Source organism: Chenopodium album, chromosome 10 (assembly GCF_948465745.1).
Source record: "Chenopodium album chromosome 10, dcCheAlbu1.1, whole genome shotgun sequence".
In the NCBI taxonomy this organism is placed as follows: Eukaryota; Viridiplantae; Streptophyta; class Magnoliopsida; order Caryophyllales; family Amaranthaceae; genus Chenopodium; species Chenopodium album.
Window position 1 is genome coordinate 28,306,528 of NC_137843.1, and position 19,247 is coordinate 28,325,774.

General features: G+C 33.8%; 1 protein-coding gene across 2 annotated transcripts; it reads left to right on the forward strand.

Annotated features, from left to right (window-relative positions):
- Positions 1-7,902: 7,902 nt before the first annotated feature.
- Positions 7,903-19,205, forward strand: LOC145563863 (putative UDP-3-O-acyl-N-acetylglucosamine deacetylase 1, mitochondrial). 2 transcript variants are annotated; one of them, XM_081624275.1, is made up of 8 exons: positions 7,903-7,965; positions 8,065-8,187; positions 8,300-8,373; positions 9,080-9,286; positions 11,009-11,110; positions 11,482-11,546; positions 15,394-15,538; positions 18,827-19,205. In XM_081624275.1, the coding sequence occupies exons 2-8, from the start codon at positions 8,094-8,096 to the stop codon at positions 18,869-18,871; spliced, it is 732 nt and encodes a 243-aa protein (XP_081480401.1). In that variant the 5' UTR covers positions 7,903-7,965; positions 8,065-8,093; the 3' UTR covers positions 18,872-19,205. The 2 variants fall into 2 exon arrangements, with proteins under 2 accessions (XP_081480401.1, XP_081480400.1); XM_081624274.1 differs by having other exon boundaries at positions 7,909-7,965; positions 8,065-8,373.
- The last annotated feature ends 42 nt before the right edge of the window (positions 19,206-19,247 follow it).

Sequence of the window (19,247 nt, forward strand, 5' to 3'; positions counted from 1 at the left end):
AGAGAGTAGGATTGTAGCAATTAGAGAATAAGAGAATTAGATAATAAGAGAGGAAAGATGAGTTGATGAATTGTGAAAAAATTGGGAGGTAGAAATGGGGTATTTATAGGATTTTTGGGTGGGAAATTAAGCCAAAAACTAGCCGTTTATGGCCGTTTTTAGCTATTGGAAAAAACGGCTAATTTAACGGCTCTTTTGGCGCGGGCCGTGCCGTGCCGAGCCATGCCTGGTCGTGCCACGTGCCGGGCTGGTGGGCCACCGTGCCATGTCGGAGTCGTGCCGGGCCCGTGCCACCCGTGTGCCGGCACGGCCCGTGCCCATCTTTATTCATATACAACATGCCAAATTCACTATTTCCAATCACCAATCCAATAAATAATTTATTTCAACCAATCATGCTTCACAAATAATTCACCAAAACCATTCTTAATTCAATCAATCCAGTTCATATCACCAATCTCATTTCAATTCAACCATTCCAACCAATTTCTAGCATGACACTAACTTGGAATCACTTAAATAAATCCTAGCACGTTTCTACACGCTTAATAAATTTTCGAGTACGCGTACGTACCTCAAATAAGCTCTTAAAATAGCCGAGTACACTACAACAATTCCCAAACCAGGTCTCCTACATAAAGGGACAATAATACTATATTAATTAACCTTGTATACACAATTTCCAGCAACTTAAACTCACTTTAAACAACTTATAAAAATCTGAAAATTATCTTAAAAACCCTTAATTAGTCTCTCTTTCAATGGGTAATTAAACCCTTTTATTAAAATCACAATTCTACTACTTTAAATAAAATTCCAGCAATAATAGTTTGTTAAAAACTCCTTAAAAACTCATCAAAATCATATCTTTATACTTAGGTAATAATCAAAATTAATGGGTATTCAAAACCTCCAAATCAATTTATGAAAGAACCCTAAAATTCCCATCTTTCATAAATTAAAACTCTAACTTTAATCATATCAAAATGTGAAAATAATAATCAAAAAAATAATCTGAAAATATAATCTAAAACCTTTAAAACATGATTTTGATACTAATTAAACAAATTTTAAACAATAGAAAATAGAACTCAAACTAATAAATAAATATGAAAACCAAGAGGAGAGAGAAAGGAGGAAGAACCGAGTTGGCAGCATGGCCGGCTGGGCAGCGGTGGCCGGAGGCAACAGCGGCGGTCAGGGGTGACTGTACTAAGTGGGCTTGCTCCCACGTAAAAACAAGAAAGGAAAAAGAATAAGGAAAGAAAAGAAAAGGAAAAAAAAAAAAAAGGGGGGGGGGGGGGAAAGTAGTACTCCTACGTGAAACCAAGGGAAAAGAAAGGAGGAGGAAAGAGAAAATAAGGGAAAAGAAAATAAAAGAGAAGAAAACTTGCCACTTCAATTTTTGTGTGGCAAATTTGGGGATAAATGGAGTATTTATAGTGTAGAGTAGGTTAGTGTAGGTTTGGGTTTTATGAAACTATAGACTTGAATAATGAGATAGTTGGCCCAAATATAAAAATAAGATGATTGAGTTTATTCTGAAAATGTCGTCCATTCGGATAGAATATTTATTAACCCAAAAATTAAACCTTGTATTATTTAAATCCCATAATTAAAATAATTTGACCCAAAATATATTTTATAAATAAATAATAATTTATAACATACATTAAAAATACGGGGTATTACATTGACGATTGTTACCTTGGGAATTATTGTTGTTGTGGAAGTTGTTGTTATGGTGGTATTTCTGCTTCTTAAAACCGTTCTGGTTACCTTGTTGGTTTCTAAAATTTTGTCCCGCCTCTTTTCTCTTCTCCTTCCCTTCTTCACTTCTAGTGCATAAAGGTGTACGGCTCTCCCATACACCTCATCCAAGGTTTTCAAATACTTGCCCACACAACTTCAGCTGCAAATCAGTAGTCAAACCACTCTCAAATTTCCTAGCCTTTGCCTTCTCTGTAGCAACAGACTCCTCGGCAAAACGAGATAGCTTGATAAATTTTGTGTAATACTCAGTGACTGACATCTCCTCCATCTTATGGTTTGAAAATTCCTCAGCCTTCTGCTTCTGTAAGAAGCTAGGGTAAAACTTATCTCTCACTTTCTCCTGGAACTTAGTCCAATTGAATCCAGGTAATGCCTTAATGGTAGCTTCGTTTACTACCACCAAAGGTCAGCTTTGCCTCTTAGATAAAAAGTAGCACAACCCACTTTAGAATTCTCTGGGCACGCTACTACACCAAATAGTTTCTCGAATTCCCTAAACTAGTTTTCTAGTATGGTAGGGTCAGGCTCTCCCTAATAGGTTGGTGGCTTGTTTTGCGCCACCTTCTTGAAAAGCTCTCCTTGAGCATCCCCATTGTTAGTTGAATTCCTTGCCAACTGTTGGGAAACAGCTGCCAATTGCCTCACAACTTCACTAAACTCTCCTCCATCATTGTTGTTACCACTTCCTCCTGCCATCTTTCTTCGCCTGAATTAAAACAAGGGTCTATGTTAAATATGGTCTTGGTTAGCTCTCAAGGTATACACTCATCTATTGATTAACACCCTTGAATCATACACAATAAATTTGAAGCTAACAAATTGGCATAGCAAGAGCTAAAAATTCCCTAAATTTGTAGCTTTGTCAATCAATTATTGATTGCTAACCAACCATACATTTAATAAGGCATCACATAAATAAATAAAAATAATTCCAATAAATTCCCAGAGTTTAGAAATAATTTATTGGATTGCTTTTGAGTGAGGATTGTCTCATTGGAATAGTGACATGAAAAGAATAATTTTGGGAATGAAATGAATTAATTGGGAATGAAATGAATTAATTGTCAATGAAATGAATTAATTGACAAGGAAATAAATGGAAGTTTATTAATAATTAAGAAAATGAATAGAATACTAAAATAAAATGAGTTGTAAAAAATTATGCATTACATAAGCTCACTGACTCACTGTGGACATGCCACTTATTACTTTACTAAAACTGAAAGAAACAATAAGCGGAAATGAAACTAAGAATCCCTACAAGAAATGAAACTACAAAGATCTAGTCCTTTCGAACATTGTCCCTCTTATCTGTGGACTGTTAGTAGCTTCCAGGATCAAATTCGGGATCATCTGCCTCCTCCATGGGTTTAGGTGACTCCGATTTAGGCTCAACTTGAACGAATTCTCCCTCTTCCTCATCATCAGATGAAATATCGATTATAATTGGGGTTGGAGGTGGATTTGGATTAGAAATCTCCAAAAGGGAATTGTCAACGGTATTGTTACTTTCTTCCATCGCTTTTCCCTCTTCTTGCTCTCCATTCGCCCTTGCTTGGTATCCTGTGGAAGAAGAACTACCTAACTGGTGGCTAGAAGAAGGGGGATTATTCTCTACTGGGTTATCATAATAGTAGTCTGGATATGGGATATGCATGCGCTGACAATGGGCTTTCTCGACCCTAATGAGATAAGTAATTAAGTATCGATAATCCGGATACCACTGACCATAGAAATCCTTGTGCTTGGAGTAGTTTGGGATGTCCCCAGGAAGGTAGAAATCAAAGAACCTTGCTTTAACAGCGAGATATGGAGGTTCATCCGGAAGGCAATGAATGATCATGGCAGAGATACGGTCGGGAAGGTCATAAAGCTTGTTTCTAAGGACATTACTCATGTAAGAACAGTCGTAGCAGATTTTCTCTACAAAATCATAGGGGTGTTCATTGTTTTTCTTAACAAGGGTACCAATTTGGGTGTTTTTGCTAGGAAGAATCAGCATCCTGTAAAGGAAAAGACTTAGAAAAAGAATTTCTTTCCCAAAGAAAGCAAAAATAATACAGTTCTTGCATGAATTAGGTTCAATGTTCAATCAAATAATTTCCTTATTTCTAATCACATAATTACATGCTCACAAGCAATCCATTCACATGATTAAACATCATAACCTATATATTAATGCATACAAGAACATAATTATTTCTAACTTATATGCCCAAATTCTTTCCTACCCAAATTCACCAACGTGCTTTTAAAAGCTTTTAACACATAATACTTACCTCAATACTTGCTTTCCTGCAAAATGAACAAACTAAAAATATTTTTGACTCCTCTTTTTTTAAAAAAGAATTTTCAAAAATATGCTTCGAAAAAGACTGGAAAATTTCGGCCATCATAAAAAAAATTCGGACACCCACCATAAAAAAAATTAAAAAAAAAATTAAATCGGATGTCCCTAAAAAAATTCGGACCTCTCCATAAAAAAAATTTCGGATTTTTAAAATAATTAAATAAAATATTTGATCTTCTTAAAACAAAATTAAATAAAATAACTCACTTTAGAAATTACACAATTAAATAAGTACTTGGTCAAGTTTCAAAACAAAACACTTTAAAACACGTTTTTGGCTTTAATGGTAATAAAATCTCAACCAAAGCTCCCAGATACTACTTTGTAATACCCTAGAAATTCCTTTCCTTTAAAATACCTATTTTGCTCTTTTTAAAACTGAAATTAGGAATATCTAAGGTATTACCGCCACCGTGAAAACGGCTAAGACAAATATCAAAGACACACAGCGGAAGACTATCTTTAAAAACATTCATAACAATTCAACTTTAAAAGTCAACCAACGAAAGTAAAGTCAAACCAAAGTAAAACAAAGTCAACCTACAATTTGGAACCATTGTAGGCCCTTATCAAAACCAAACCAACTCAAAATCTTTGCGTAAGTCTCACAATTATAATATAATAAAATAATCAAGGCAATAAACACATCATAAACTTATGGAAACTAAGCATGATTCGCTCTTCACTCATGCACATCATGAATATGCTTCATCACCTGAAAAGCTTCTCTCTACTTGTCCCCATTACTCTCCATTAAAAATGGGTCATCATAGGGCCAAAGTAAAGACAAGGCTAAACAAACATACAAACACACAATCAGCATTGCTGAGTACATAAGCGTAAATAAACACACTAACATGCTTTCACCTATCATCACACAACTTACCTTATTGTACCTGCTTACAAGCATACAACATACAACATGACCCTCAATTAAATAACTAATTGATTCATTTAGCATTGATTACGCATCGAACAGGTTTTCCCCCTAACCTACCCCAATAAAGAGGTACTAACATGGGAGCTAACCGTGCCAGTATAAAAGAACCACTCGTAAGTGGCAAAATTCCTGTGCATAATAATAAAAGGAAAATACAGCGTCTTGTACTCCCAGTAGAAGTTATGGTTAAATATAAAACCCCATAACTCCCCCCATATGTTCATAACCAAGGTTTATACGTTCCAAGAGTTTTGGTGCGTAATCTCTTTCACTTTACGTTATTTACATATTATTAGATTTGGTGATGACTCTCAAACCATAACGCAATCAATCATTATAATTATTCAAACAATTAAACATACCAATTTAACTCTTGAATAATTAATGACCACATAATATTTTATGTTGAACCCTTTTTAGATCTACCTCGGTGTCAAAGACACCTTAAACGCATAATGCGCCAAAATTCCTATCCCTCGGCGTTAAAAACACCTTAAGTGCACTAAGGCACCAATATATAATTTATTCCTCGTGTACATAGACACTTAAATAGCTCTTTCCTCTTGCTTATAACATCAATAAAAATTATATGAACTATAATAATTCCTTTTTAATATTTCAAACCAAATTAAACATTTAGTTTAATTAAACATGCTCTCTATCATGCCAATAATAAAAGTGTGGTTCATACACAACATGCCAAATTAATTATTTTCTTTCACTAATCCATCACAAATAATTCATGCTTCATAATTCAATCACCAACATCAACCAAATAGTAAATTCCAATCAAAATCTATCATGATACTATTTGGAATCAATTATTCAAGCCTAGCATGTTCCTACATCACCAAATAAATACCAAGTACGCGAACGTACCTTGAATACGATCTATATGAAATCACTCACTTGGAAGTCTCCTATAATCCAAAATTATAACAAGGCATTAAAATCCACTCCACACAAATTTCCAGCAATATATACTCTCATTAAATCACTCATAATTTATTTAAAACAAGCTGAAAATTAATTTTAAACCCCTTACTTTAATCCCAATTAATGGGTAGTAAAAAATTCCTTCAAGAAACTTAATTATAGCTTACTAACAAAATTTCCAGCAATATTAAATCATTAAAACTTGTTGTAAATATGTTTTAAAACCCTCAAATCAAAGATTTAAACCAGCATAAATCATATTCCTTTAATATACAATTATTTACAAATCTAGGGTTTCAAATTTGGGGCTTTTTAATTAAAATCAAAATCTGAAAATTTATTTACATACTACCTATAATCAAACATCACGAAAATATCACAAAACCCATAATTAATAATTAGATTTAGGATTAAAGCAAAAGAATTAAAAAAATAAATTTTTTTTTTGAATCGGGTGCGCCGGGCAGCAACCCCGACACCACAGCTGGCTGCTGGTGCGGCGGCTCACCGGTGGTGTGGTGGTGGGCGGTGATTAAAAAAAAGGGGAAAGGGGAAAAAGAAAGAAAGAAAAAGAAAAATAAGAGAGAAGGGAGAGAAAATTTACCTTGCGTATTCTCCACTCTAGGCAAAGTTTAATTTGCCCATGTGTTGAATATTTATACCCTTTTTTTTTCTCTAGAAACCCTCCTACCCTTGAATTCCCTTTCTATCCTTAATAATCCCTTTCTTAATCAAACTTGACTTTTATAAAAATTTCCTTTTTAAAAATATTTCCAAACTTATTAAATAAATAATTAAAGTGCCATAAATAATTAATTTCGAATTATTTAAATACTTCACAAAATACTTGTATAAATTAAAACACGTATAAAAATATGGGGTATTACGCCACTGAATCGAACCGAACCTCCATGATGGGTCCTTCCCACAAACCCCACCCACCAGACGATCTGACGCCCCACCCCAGAACACCCACCCTTGAACTAGCAGAGACTCATCACCACCAAAACAAAACCATGCTAAAAACTCTCACTCACAAAGGCACGCATTAAACACCTCCACCCTCATCCCTTCCCACCAGATTCACACACCGCCGAACCAAAACCCCATTCCCACCAGACCCCCGATATCTGACACATTGGACCAAAAACCCCACCCTAGTTTGAAACCCAGAGCATTGGAGTGAACCCCCACCCCATTTTCAAAACACTTGCGCACCAAATCGAAGTCCCACCCCTGCAGGTACTTCCACAGTTTCTATTGTGGAAAAGGGAATGGGAGTTGTTGTCGACTGGGAAGGCGGGGTTGAGGGGAATGCTCCGGCAAATTGGTGGGGGAACATGAAGAAGATTTTTTTTTTATGTATAATTATTTTTAATTTTGTTTTTTAAATAATTAAAAAAAGAACTAATTAAAATAAGACACGTGGCAAATTACCCATTTTAACCAGTTACCGATTTAACAAACCGGTCAAGGGACTGTTTTGAGCAGATGGGGTGGAAATGTGGGATTGTTTTGAAATTATCCAAAGGTGGGATTGTTTTGAGCAGAAATAGCAAAGGTAGGATCATTAGTTTCCATTTTTCCTATTTACTTTGGGCAATTGGGCTGGGCTGTTTCTTCTATTTTTATTTTTATGTTTTTAACTCTTTTTCGGTTCACTATTTTCGGGTTGAAATTTTCAACCTTAACCTAACCCATTTAAATTCTGGTTAGGTTTGTGTCGACCCATTTAAGATTTTGGGTTGAAAATCTCAACCCTAACCCACTATTTTCAGGTCGGGTTCGAGTCGGGTTATCAGGTCAGGTCATGTTTAACCAGCCCTGACCACAACCTTAAAATAAAATAAAATTTTCAACCTTGCATATAAATACCTTCATTCAAAACCAAAAATTCTCCCATAAAAAAATGTCATTCAACCCTTTGAAGTCCTATGCGACTTCAGCAGCAATTTCATGGAAATCAGTACGCCCCAAAACACTCTCACTTCTCTTTCTCTCTCCTGAATTACATCAATAGTTGAATAATCTGTCATTTTTCTTCAATTTCTTGGTATTTAATCAGACGGGGAAGCTTCAAAAAACACTATCTAGATGCATAGAAAAGCATGGCATTGGCTTACACTCAGGCAGATCAACCAAGGTCAAGTTATGGCCGGAGTTAGCCAAAAAAGGGAGGTATTTCAAAGTGGGTAATAATTTAATTGAAACTTCCATTGATTTTGTCAAAGAATCGCCTCTTTGTACTTCGCTTTGTAAAGATGGTGTTAAGGTTACTACTGTTGAGCATCTGCTTTCAGCTTTGGAAGCAATTGGGGTTGATAATTGCTGTATTGAGCTCACCCCCGCTAACCCGGATGACCCTATAGTTGAGGTTGTTTTTTCGCTTTTCGAATTTCGTTAATTGGTTATTGCTGTGAATTTTGTTCATCTTGATTAATAATTTGTTGGGATTATTTTTGTTGAATGTTGTTTGTGATAGATGTGATTTATTGGTGACATTATCTGATTTTGTAATTCTTGGAACAAATAGGGTTTTATGAATTAATAGAATATGATAAGAGTATATAACCAACCCCGAGATCAAACCATCAACTTAAGCTTTTGTTGAGGCGATCCTAGGATAGATTCAGAATGCTGATCGGAAAGTTTTAAACTTCATCGACTTAGACTAATCAAGAAGGGAAAGATTCTCATTTTATTTGTTACAAATTGGGAATCTTTGCAGTCATGTCGTGTGTCATTAGCGCGGAAGGAGCACACGTTAGAAAATCCCTTAATTGAATTGGTAAAAAGTAAGATTAAAGTTAAAGATCAATTTTTTAAAAGATTGAATAATACTTTACTAACCAAAAAAAGACCAACTTTGTAAATATGCACACTTGATTTACAGGTCTAGATCAATTGCCAGTTCTTTTATTATGATGTAAACAGTTTTATCACAAATGGTTTAAATCGTTGTTTTACTAAAATGTTAGCTCTGGCTATGATGTAGATGACTAATTAAAGAGTATGAAATTTGGTAAACATGAATACTGTTATAGATTAAAATTTGATAATTAGTACGATTATGGTATTAGATACCCATTTTGGATGGTTCGGCAAGGGAGTGGGTGGAAGCAATCGAACAGACTGGCTTAGTGGATGCCACTGATGAAGAGGGCAATAGTTGTGATAAGATGGCGCCATATGTCAACATGCCTGTTCATATCAGGAGAAAAGACTCATTCATTGCAGCTTTTCCATCCCAGGAGATTCAAATTAGTTACGGCATCAATTTTTCAGAGGTTCAATCTTTGCTAATTTCCTTTGCTTTGATATTTTGTTCATGGCATTTCATTGTCAAACAATTTGATTCTTGGTTTTATGTAGTTTTCTTTTCCGATTAGCACTTTATCTGTGCTGCTTAACTGTTCTTGCTATCTTGGAATCCTATTAATGTGGTACATTTTCCAGTAAGACAAGGTTGAGCCTCATCAGGCCATGTGGCATTATGTTAACATAACATGTGATTGTTCTTTCCAAGAAAAAAAAAAAAAAAAACAAAACAAAACAAAACATGTGATTGTTGGTTACTTCAAATTCCTCAGAAAAGGGCAAAAGGGGCAATACTAGGAGTTTAGTACAAATTTTGAGTAAGATTGATTTGTGTTATGATAGTACTAACTTTGAAGGTAATTACCTCAAGATGATGTTGCAATGCAAGACAGTTGCACCTTTTTACAGATATGGACTATGCATCTGTTGGAGTGTTAAATAACTGATTCAAGTGTCATGCTTGAGAAGAAGGAATACTTAATTGTCTGTTCTTGACCTTTATCTTGTGCAATAGCTCTCTCTCTCTCTCTCTCTCTCTCTCTCTCTCTCTCTCTCTCTCTCTCTCTCTCTCTCTCTCTCTCTCTCTCTCTCTCTCTCTCTCTCTCTCTCTCTATATATATATATATATATATATATATATATATATATATATATATATATATATGTATATATGTATATACACACACACACACACACACACACACACACACTCGCTTTATTTACTTGGCTACTCGCATGGGTTGGTGTCATGAAGAGAGTATGTAAACCATAAAAAATCCTTAGAAATGATCCATGATTCGTAACCCTGGCTTGTAGTCCATTTTCTAAATTAATCTTCATGTGAACTCCATAATCACTCTTTTATTGCCAATTTGATATAACATATATTGAGCTTCTAAATCTGCAATAACTTCATAAGGGGCTAATGACATGAAACATACTTATAAAAGCACAATAGACCTACAATTTGACATTGCATGATCATTTCATTTTTGTCACCAATATTTCGTCATGTGCTTTAATAGCCACAATTTTGATTCCTGTCTCCTTTGAACTTCCAATCAGTTTGAAGACTTTGAACCCCATATTCTGCATCCTTCCTTTCTCCACTCTTTCCTTCAACGTACACATAACCTGAAAACCAAAAATGTAAAGACACATCAGTGTTTGAAAAAGCGCGCCTTAGGCACGCCTAGGCGCTGAGGCGCAAGGTGATCAGGGGTGAGAGCTTAATATGGTCTGGCGAGGCGTTTTGGGTTTGGCGCACAAAAAGCGCCCAAGGCTCACATGAGGCGCGGTGGCGCAGTAGAACCCCTCTCGCTTCAGTGCGCCTTGAGCTTTTTTATACATTGAGACACATTTAGAAATGATTATTATATGGTATAGAATGACAAACAAGTTTTAAAAAATGGATATCAAAGATTATCCCTTGTTGACTGTTTGTGAATCTATTGTATCTATTAGTCTTTCTGTTTTCGTTGATAGTGAATTGCTTTACCAAGCTTGGTAGGTTACTATATACAGCACACATCTGCAGATCTTTATAGAAGATATCTGTAAAATAACAAGAATCTAGTTATGATTTGCAAATGTCTTTATTCCAATTTTATTTCAAAAAATTGAGATTAGAGCTAGTTAGCTTTCTGTAAAAAGTGTTTTGGAAACTAATTTCAATCACTTTGCCTTTGCAGGTACCTTTGATTGGTTGCCAGTGGTTTTTTTCAAAGATTTTTAGCGGGTCTTTCTATGCAACAGAGATAGCTCATGCCAGAACATTTTGTGTTCATGAAGAGGTAAATTTAAGAAATTTCTTCTTGAATAAATTTTTGGCACTCTAATCATGTTTTGATTATTGAAATATGTATTCATACCTATAAACTAATGCTTATATGCTTAAACTTTTGCTACTATGGTGAATAAAATGTTGATGATATTAAAGAAAGAATTAAACATCCTAGTTTGAATTTTGTCTAATTGTGCCTCATTCAATGGAGTACCTTTATACAGTTTTTTAGTGTTTGAATTATTTTCAGTTTTTTTTTTTTTTCTTCTTTTCCTGTTTATATTTCTAATGACACATATTGGATTTTGTCCATGTGAATGCAACTTAATCTAGGCCGGAAAAATGTATCAGGTTTTGAACTTATTTTAAATCTCACGACAGGTGGAGAAGATGCGTGAAATGGGACTTATAAAAGGTGGTTCACTAGAGAATGCTATTGTTTGTAGGTAAGGCCTCTAATCTTACTGACACAAGTTAAATTACATAATGTAAAACTGTTTTGTGTCTGCATACTTTGATGTGCAGTGTTGCGGTTTTGTTTATACTTCCTCCATCCATCCCCAAATAAAAGTCTCATTTCACTCTTAAACATTGTCCCTAAATAAAAGTCTCATTTCACCTTCATCTATTATTTACTCGTAAAATTTGTCAAAAACCTTTCATTATGACATTTTTGTGAGAAACAACCTTTTAATTGTTTTTTGGAAACTTCAAACCTTAAATTTTTATTTTTTAAAGGCACAACATTACCTTACTTTCGACGTTGACCAAGTGTTTTCGTTAACATGTGCAAATCACATGAGCTCTTCTTTTTTTTTTTTTTTTTTTCTTTTTTCTCCCCTATATGCCATCCTTTTTCTTCTATTTGCACTCCCTATCCTTTCAAACTTCCCATGTAAATCATGTGATTAATTTACGTGAGCTCTTTCGTCAACAAGTTAAACTTCCCATATATATATATATATATATATATATATATATATATATATATATATATGTATCCAATTTCACCTCATGATCTTTCCTACCCCATCAATTTTCAGCACATCGTTGAAGAAAAGAAATTGGATGGAAATTACAAGAAAAAAAATTCAATAAATAGATCTCATACTCCCCCCCCCCCCCCCCCCCCCCCCCAGCTTTTCTTTCATTCTCCTTTAATTTGTTCACATTTCCTTCAAATTCTTCCTTTTTCAATTAGCCACCATGTTTATCATATACCTCCAAATTTATCAAATCAAAATATTGTTTACCTTATATACAATTCTGAAACTAATGTATTCACTAAAATTAATCACATGATTTACATGGCCAAGGTTTGTTGATGCTTTCATCACAAATCATGACTCTTTGTTGAATAATTGAGATTGATTCATGGCCTTTAATTTGAATTGTTCTATGGCAAAGCATGAAGTCTTAATTTAAAAAAAAAAAAAAAAAATGGATAGCATCCTTCTTTCAGATAGAATTGTGAGAATACGGAAGATTTGATTCTTTTAAAAATTAGGAGGAAAACCCTAATTTTCATTATGCATAAATTACAAATTTTAGAAGAAATTAGAAAGGGAAACATAACCTACCTTGGCCGAATTAAGATTTCTGGCACTAGAATATAAAAAATGGGAGGATTTGGACCTTCAAATTTGAGAGAAAAGAGAAGGGTGTTGCAAATGGAAAAGGAAGGAAGAAGAGAAGGTTGTGGGGGAATTGGCGGGAAAAGGGTGGAGATAGAAAATAATGGGCTCATGTGACTTGCACATGTTTGGTCAATGTCGTAAAACGCTTGGTCAAAGTCGGAAAAGAAAGGTAAGGTTTTGTTTTCCAAAAAAAAATTAGTTTAAGGTTTTGAGTTGCCAAGATTTTTTAAAAGTTTGTTTATCACAAAAACGTCATTATAAAAGGTTGTTTCTAACAAATTTATTCACTTTTAATTAACCTAACTCCACTATTTTTTTTAAAATTTTTTTTACTCACTTATTATCAACTAAATTCCACTATTTTGTTTATTTTATTCACTTTTGACCCACCGAACCTCACTATTTCACTCTTTTTTTTTTTTTTAATTTTAATTTTTTAATTTTTTTTTTATTAACCTTTCTAAAAACACGTAAAAAAAGGCAAACATGAATGTTTTTTTGGGACAGTGAGAGATTATAGTTTTTGTATTAATAGATTATTTAAGATCCAATCATTACGTAATGAGTTTAACATATTGCTTCTTGTAAATATTATTGTTGATAGATATAATGGCAATTACGATAAAAAATTATCGATTAAACATACACTTCAAAAACAACAGTATTTTAATTAATTTTTTTATTTAAAAAAAAACAATCTTCCTTCAATAACATTACCCATAAACGGCTTCCATCTAAACAACTCATTTGTGGCCTTGTGGGTCTTTCTATTTGTTTTCCCTTTATTTTTTGGACATGAAAAGTCGATTACACCCCTTTGTCTCCCCCACTATCCTCTTCCCTTTCTCATTGAAATTACTCACGTCTTTTGGACGTTTTTTGAGTTTCATTTTTAGGGAAGAAATCTCTTTTTTTGCTTCATCAGTGCATCTTTCTATTATCCCTTTCTTAAAAACTTTTTAAATTGAAGGTCTTGGATTCAATCACCATTTCCATGGCAATATTTGTTTGTGGTGATTGAAATGGTTCCACCATATCTTAAAACAAGATGTGGAGCAATTGCTTTCTTAATCATCTTACACGTGAAATAGATAAAAAAAAAAAAAAAAAAAAAAAAAAAAAAAAAAAAAAAAAAGCGAGCTAGTGTGGAAGACCAAATTCTGTGGCTAGGCATTTGGGATGGCAGGAGAAAACGAGCAAAACATGAGATTTCACAAGAAGTGCAAAGAAAAGTATTGGATGTAAGAGGTTCAAACCTACGAAATCTTTTGCTCGCCTAGGTAGGAAGACTAATAGTTTCTAGTTTCGCAATAGCGTCCTAAAACCAATCTTCTTCATTCCTCTAGTAGCATGCCATCAACTTGAAGAGTGTTATTCTTTTTGGAGGATTGAGAGGTGATGTGTAATTTATGTACGATTTTATTCCCTGATCGAGACGAGTCGGGAAAAAAATCGTATATAAAATACACACATCTAATTCCCTCAAGTCAAACCTTTGCATGTCTCTAAGCAAAGACTCATCAATGAACATAAAAATCAATACTTCACCCCAAATACAAAACAAACCAATAAAATAATTCTTGGCGAACCTTACAAATTTGTATCAAAGTCAACCAATTAAATCCATTCGACTAACAATGTTCCCTAACAATTGTCAAATGGGAAAACCACAAGAACATTTAGAATTCAATTCAAGACTAGTGCTCACACACTCTACTCTCATTTATGTGGCGAGTAAAAGATTTACTCAATCGCTCTTCGCCTACTCCTTTTTATGTGAACAATGCCCCCCCAAACTCACAATATTCATGTGTTTAAAAAGACATGCACTCAACCTAATAGTCAACTCGACTCGGCATACATTAAATCATTCATTGAATGATAAAGAATATAAAATATTTGGTAAAATGTGAGAGTTTAACTAAACTTTGAGGAGCCAAATATCCTAATAAAAGCTAATAAAAAATAAATAATAACCGTAAATCTCCAACTCAACTTCACAAGAATTCATCAAGCAAATCAATCCACTTTTTCAATTTTTTCCAACACTTACATTTGATCACTCAAAAGATTAAACATTACAGAACTTGAATGAAACAACCAAACTTTGAATTTTATTTCATTCACTTTTCTCTTTTGAATTCGAATTTGAATTTTTTTTTCTTTCTTTCTTTTTGGGAACCTTCACTAGAAACACTTGAACATTGACAATTTATATTTTTGGAAGTTTGTGAATTCCATGCATCTTATTATATCCAATTAGGTTTTGTAGTTACTTTTGGAAACATTTCGTTGTTGTAGTGTTCTTGGAACTATTCATTGTAGAATTGCAAGTAGGATTATGTTGACAAAGTTCACTCATAGAAGAAACGCGTATAGTTTCAAGTACAAAATAAGCCTCTATCATTGTAAAGATCCACTTTCCTCTAAAGTTGCAAGCTGGGATAATGCTTTCTTTAATCCTTTTTCTTTTTTATTTTTAATCTATAATTGACTAATTATGCTTGAGTTCTGAATCAAAGGTATGGCCTTTTAAAAGTTTTCCATAAAGCCTCACCTATTTCTGTTTTGACATTTGCTTCTGCTGTTGTAATTTTGTATTATTCTGGTATTCTGAATTTATAATCAAAGTAGTGTGCAAAATTTAATTGTGCAGTGCCTCGAAAGGTTGGTTAAATTCACTATTGCGTTTCCATGATGAGCCTTGTCGCCATAAAGTCTTGGATCTTATTGGTGATCTCTCTATCTTTGCAAAATCTGGCAATCAAGGGCTTCCTATAGCACACATTGTTGCTTATAAGGTGATTTCTCTATTTTTTTTTGGTTTGGTTTGATTTAGAAAGAGTCAAAATTCTTAATTATTATGACAACCAAAAGATGTACTCTCTCCATCCCATAATATTATTCTTGTTTGTGTTTTTTTACGGTATTTAAGAAATAGGAGGAGAAAGTGGATGAAGTACATTAATAAAAGTGAAAAGTACAATTATAGACAAAAGTTAGAGAGCGAAAGTGGAAAAAAGTATAAGACATGTGCAAAATTTAAGAGTAATTTAGGAAGTACAATGAATAAAGTTAAAAATGTGAGGGTATAATGGTCTTTACATATAATCCAAAAATAGAAACGGGAACAACATTTTGGATCTACAAAATAGGAAAATAAAAACTATATTATGGGACGGAGGGAGTAATAGATACACTTTCAGGTTTTACCAAGATTGTTTTAGGCTTTGTTCTTTTGTACATATTTTTGCTGAATGTATTTGGGATTTTGAAGTAAACTTATATTTGTTGAAATGAATTCATTTTTGTAAGAAAATTTATCACAAAGAGCCTTTTATGGTACTCCCTTTATTCCTCACAGTGGGTTATGTTTGTCATTTTAGGTGTTCCCCTTTAGGTTACGTTTCAATTTTTTCCCACATTTAATAATGATTTTATCACACATTTTCGTCATACATACATATATTTCATGCAACTATCCCCATTTATCAAAATATTTGCATACTCTCAATACAAATATTCCTATGTACAAAAATATTTACCTACTTCGAATGCAAATATTCCTATTTTCAAAGTAATTATAATGCCTTAATACTCCCTTTGTCTTATAATACAATGTCTCTTTTCCTTTTTGGGTAAACCAAAATACAAGCCCTTTTCTATTTAAAGGTTGTACTTTTTGACATTATTACCCTCTTTTTGACGAGTTGTAATTTTTTTCCTTTTTTTTTTTTTTTTTTTTTTTTACTTTTGGCATAAATTTCCAACATTTTCTCTCTCTCTACCTCTTAAATTTTTCCCAATTACTTTTTCTTTCTCTCTATCTCTCTCTAACCCCACATGCACATATGTATTTCTAATCATTAGTTTTAAGGAATCAATAACTTTCTTAATTCTCGTGTAAAAACCCAAAGAGTCATTGTATTATGAGAGGAGGAAGTACTTTATATATGTGACATCTACTCATTGCTTTATAGTATCTTATTTTTCTTATTAACCATGTATGAACACCAAACGTGACCTTCTTTTGGGAATGGAGGGAGTACCATTTTTTGTCAAAAAGAACCTTTAAAACAAATTTGCAAAAAAGGACCTTATCTTATGTTTTGGTTGTGAAAATGGACCTTATGATGGATTTCGGCCACTGATTTTTTTTCCCGGCGTTGACCAGCACGTGACTTTAAAAAAAGCCTCTCTTTTTTTTTCCCCACATTTTGGTTCTTAAGCAAAATTAATTGTTCAATTAAGGTTGTTGGGGTCATTATAGCTCTTAAGGGTCAAAATTGACAAAATATTCTACTATTCTAGATACACTTCAGTTTGCGTGTCAAAATACATATGTATCAAGGCATTACTTGGGATGCAAAACGAAGCATTTTGGGTAATTCTTTACCAATTTTGACCTCAAATTTTCCCTTTAAGAGCCAAAGTGTGGGGGAAAAATATAGGCTTATTTGTAGACACGTGCCAGTCAACGTCGGAAAAATAGTCAACGGTCAGAACCCGTCATACGGTCCCTTTTCACAACCAAAACACAATATAAGCTTCTATTTTGCCACCTTTTTTAAAAGGGTCTTTTTTAAAAAATAATTACCATTAAAGGTCTTTTGTGCGAATTCTCCTTTAAAAAAAAATACAACATAAAAACGATATATGTTGAGCAGTTTATTTAATCATTTTTAACTTTTTTATCCGGTAAAGAGAGGGCGCGGGGGCGAGGGCAAGTGAGGTGTGACTGCTTATCTTTCTTACTAAGTTTCCTAGTTTGAGATTTTTTGCTAGGAACTTATTCTGTTTACTGAATTGTGTCTTGTTTGACACTGAGCAATTTCCAAATTTCAACTTCAAGCATACTATTTCACACTAATATCTATTTCACATTAATATCTTAGAAAAAATGCAAAGGATTTGATATTCTTGGTCCACAGTAATTACTAGCTAACTTCTACAAGACTATAAACATCAGTTTCGTGGCCTGTGCTTGATGATGGGAAAGAAAAGGGTGTTGGTGACATCAAATGAGTCTTTTTAACTGTCTCTCTCTTGCTTCTTATTCCTCTTCCCTTCCACTAATTGCAAAAGGCTTTCTGCTTTTTTTGGACCGAAATTCCATGCCGGTGTATGGTAATGCATTTATAAAACCAATATCTGAGGATGAAGGAGATCTAGTAATTCTAGTAGCAGGGATGGTGGTTTTTAATGATGGAAATCAAAGCACTATGAAGTCCGATGGATACTACTGCCTATTGATATGCAAAAAAGTTTTTAAAGCTTTCAATATGAGCTTGATGTGGGCTTGGTAATTATAATTGGTATTTTATGTGGATCAGACACACAGTCATGTGGATAGAATTTGAGGGGGATATATGGTATTATGGTGGACTAGTGGTTATTGTAAATAGTGGAAATCAAACCAGCAACTGTGGGGTAGTACTGTGTTCAATCAAGTTTATTGAACATTTTATGCTATACTGTACTTGTCTGTTTAAGTGCAATGTGGAGGGGATGCATGGTATTTTAGGAGAGGAGAGAGAGAGAGAGAGAGAGATAAAATGAATGATGCGTGTGATGAAGAAAGAGAGAGAGAGAGCATCATTGGCCAAATCAAGTAATTTTGCAGTTAATTTGCAACTTGATTTAGCTATCCAATACTTCTGAGAGATCATGTAATACGAGTCTTGGTAGTACAAGTTTTGTCTTTAATTATAGGTCTGCTGGTTTTGCTTTGAAAATGGGAAGAGGGATAGTATCACTGTAGCAATGGCTTCCAGTGGCTAATATGAATTTTGTTGTGACAAGCACCTTCATATGTTTGTATAAGCAACATCTGAGTATGAGAGAGGGAGTAATACAAGGGTTTTCAAGCTTAGGTTAAGCTGTTTTTTGTAGTTTTCTTTTATCTTGATGCAGAGCAAGTATTTTCCATTTAAGCTGCCAAATCAATATCCTGATCATGCAGCCATGTTGCATGGAATTAATTCTTTTGTTTGCATTATGTAAAAGATTACTTGGATACTGTCTACACTACTTCATTAGTATGATTTTGCTCTTTAACGCTCACGGTTGCATGTTTCTCTTTAACACAGGCTGGCCATGCTTTGCATGCAGATCTTGTACGCCATCTAAGCTGACCTCTTTCCATTATAGAGGTAATTGATTCCCGAACAACACTTGCTCAATGATTTGCTGATGGATTTGGCTTTCATCCTGCAACTCCACTGAAACTCCATTTGATCAGAAACTGTAAAATGAAGAGCATATTGTTGGTATTAGCCCCAAGACTTTACCAAGTTAGTTTCCATCTGCAATTAATGGCATGGTTGATGTATTTTTAATACTATTATTATAGGATCTCATCTAAAGCATGGATCAACAGACATCTTTGATACTAATAGAATGTTTTATGGAGATTGTCTGATTGTGGAGTAGCTACTGATTTGTTAATATTAACCATTTTTAAATAGCACAAATCCTTTTTATTGTCTCTTAACTTCAATGCAAACTTAA

Bases quoted from the DNA above. Each gene is read 5' to 3' on its own strand.
- LOC145563863 (XM_081624274.1), top strand. From the start codon at position 7,909: ATGTCATTCAACCCTTTGAAGTCCTATGCGACTTCAGCAGCAATTTCA. The intron at 9,287-11,008 runs GTTCAATCTTTG...TTGCCTTTGCAG, and splicing joins ACGGCATCAATTTTTCAGAG to GTACCTTTGATTGGTTGCCA. The intron at 11,111-11,481 runs GTAAATTTAAGA...ATCTCACGACAG, and splicing joins CATTTTGTGTTCATGAAGAG to GTGGAGAAGATGCGTGAAAT.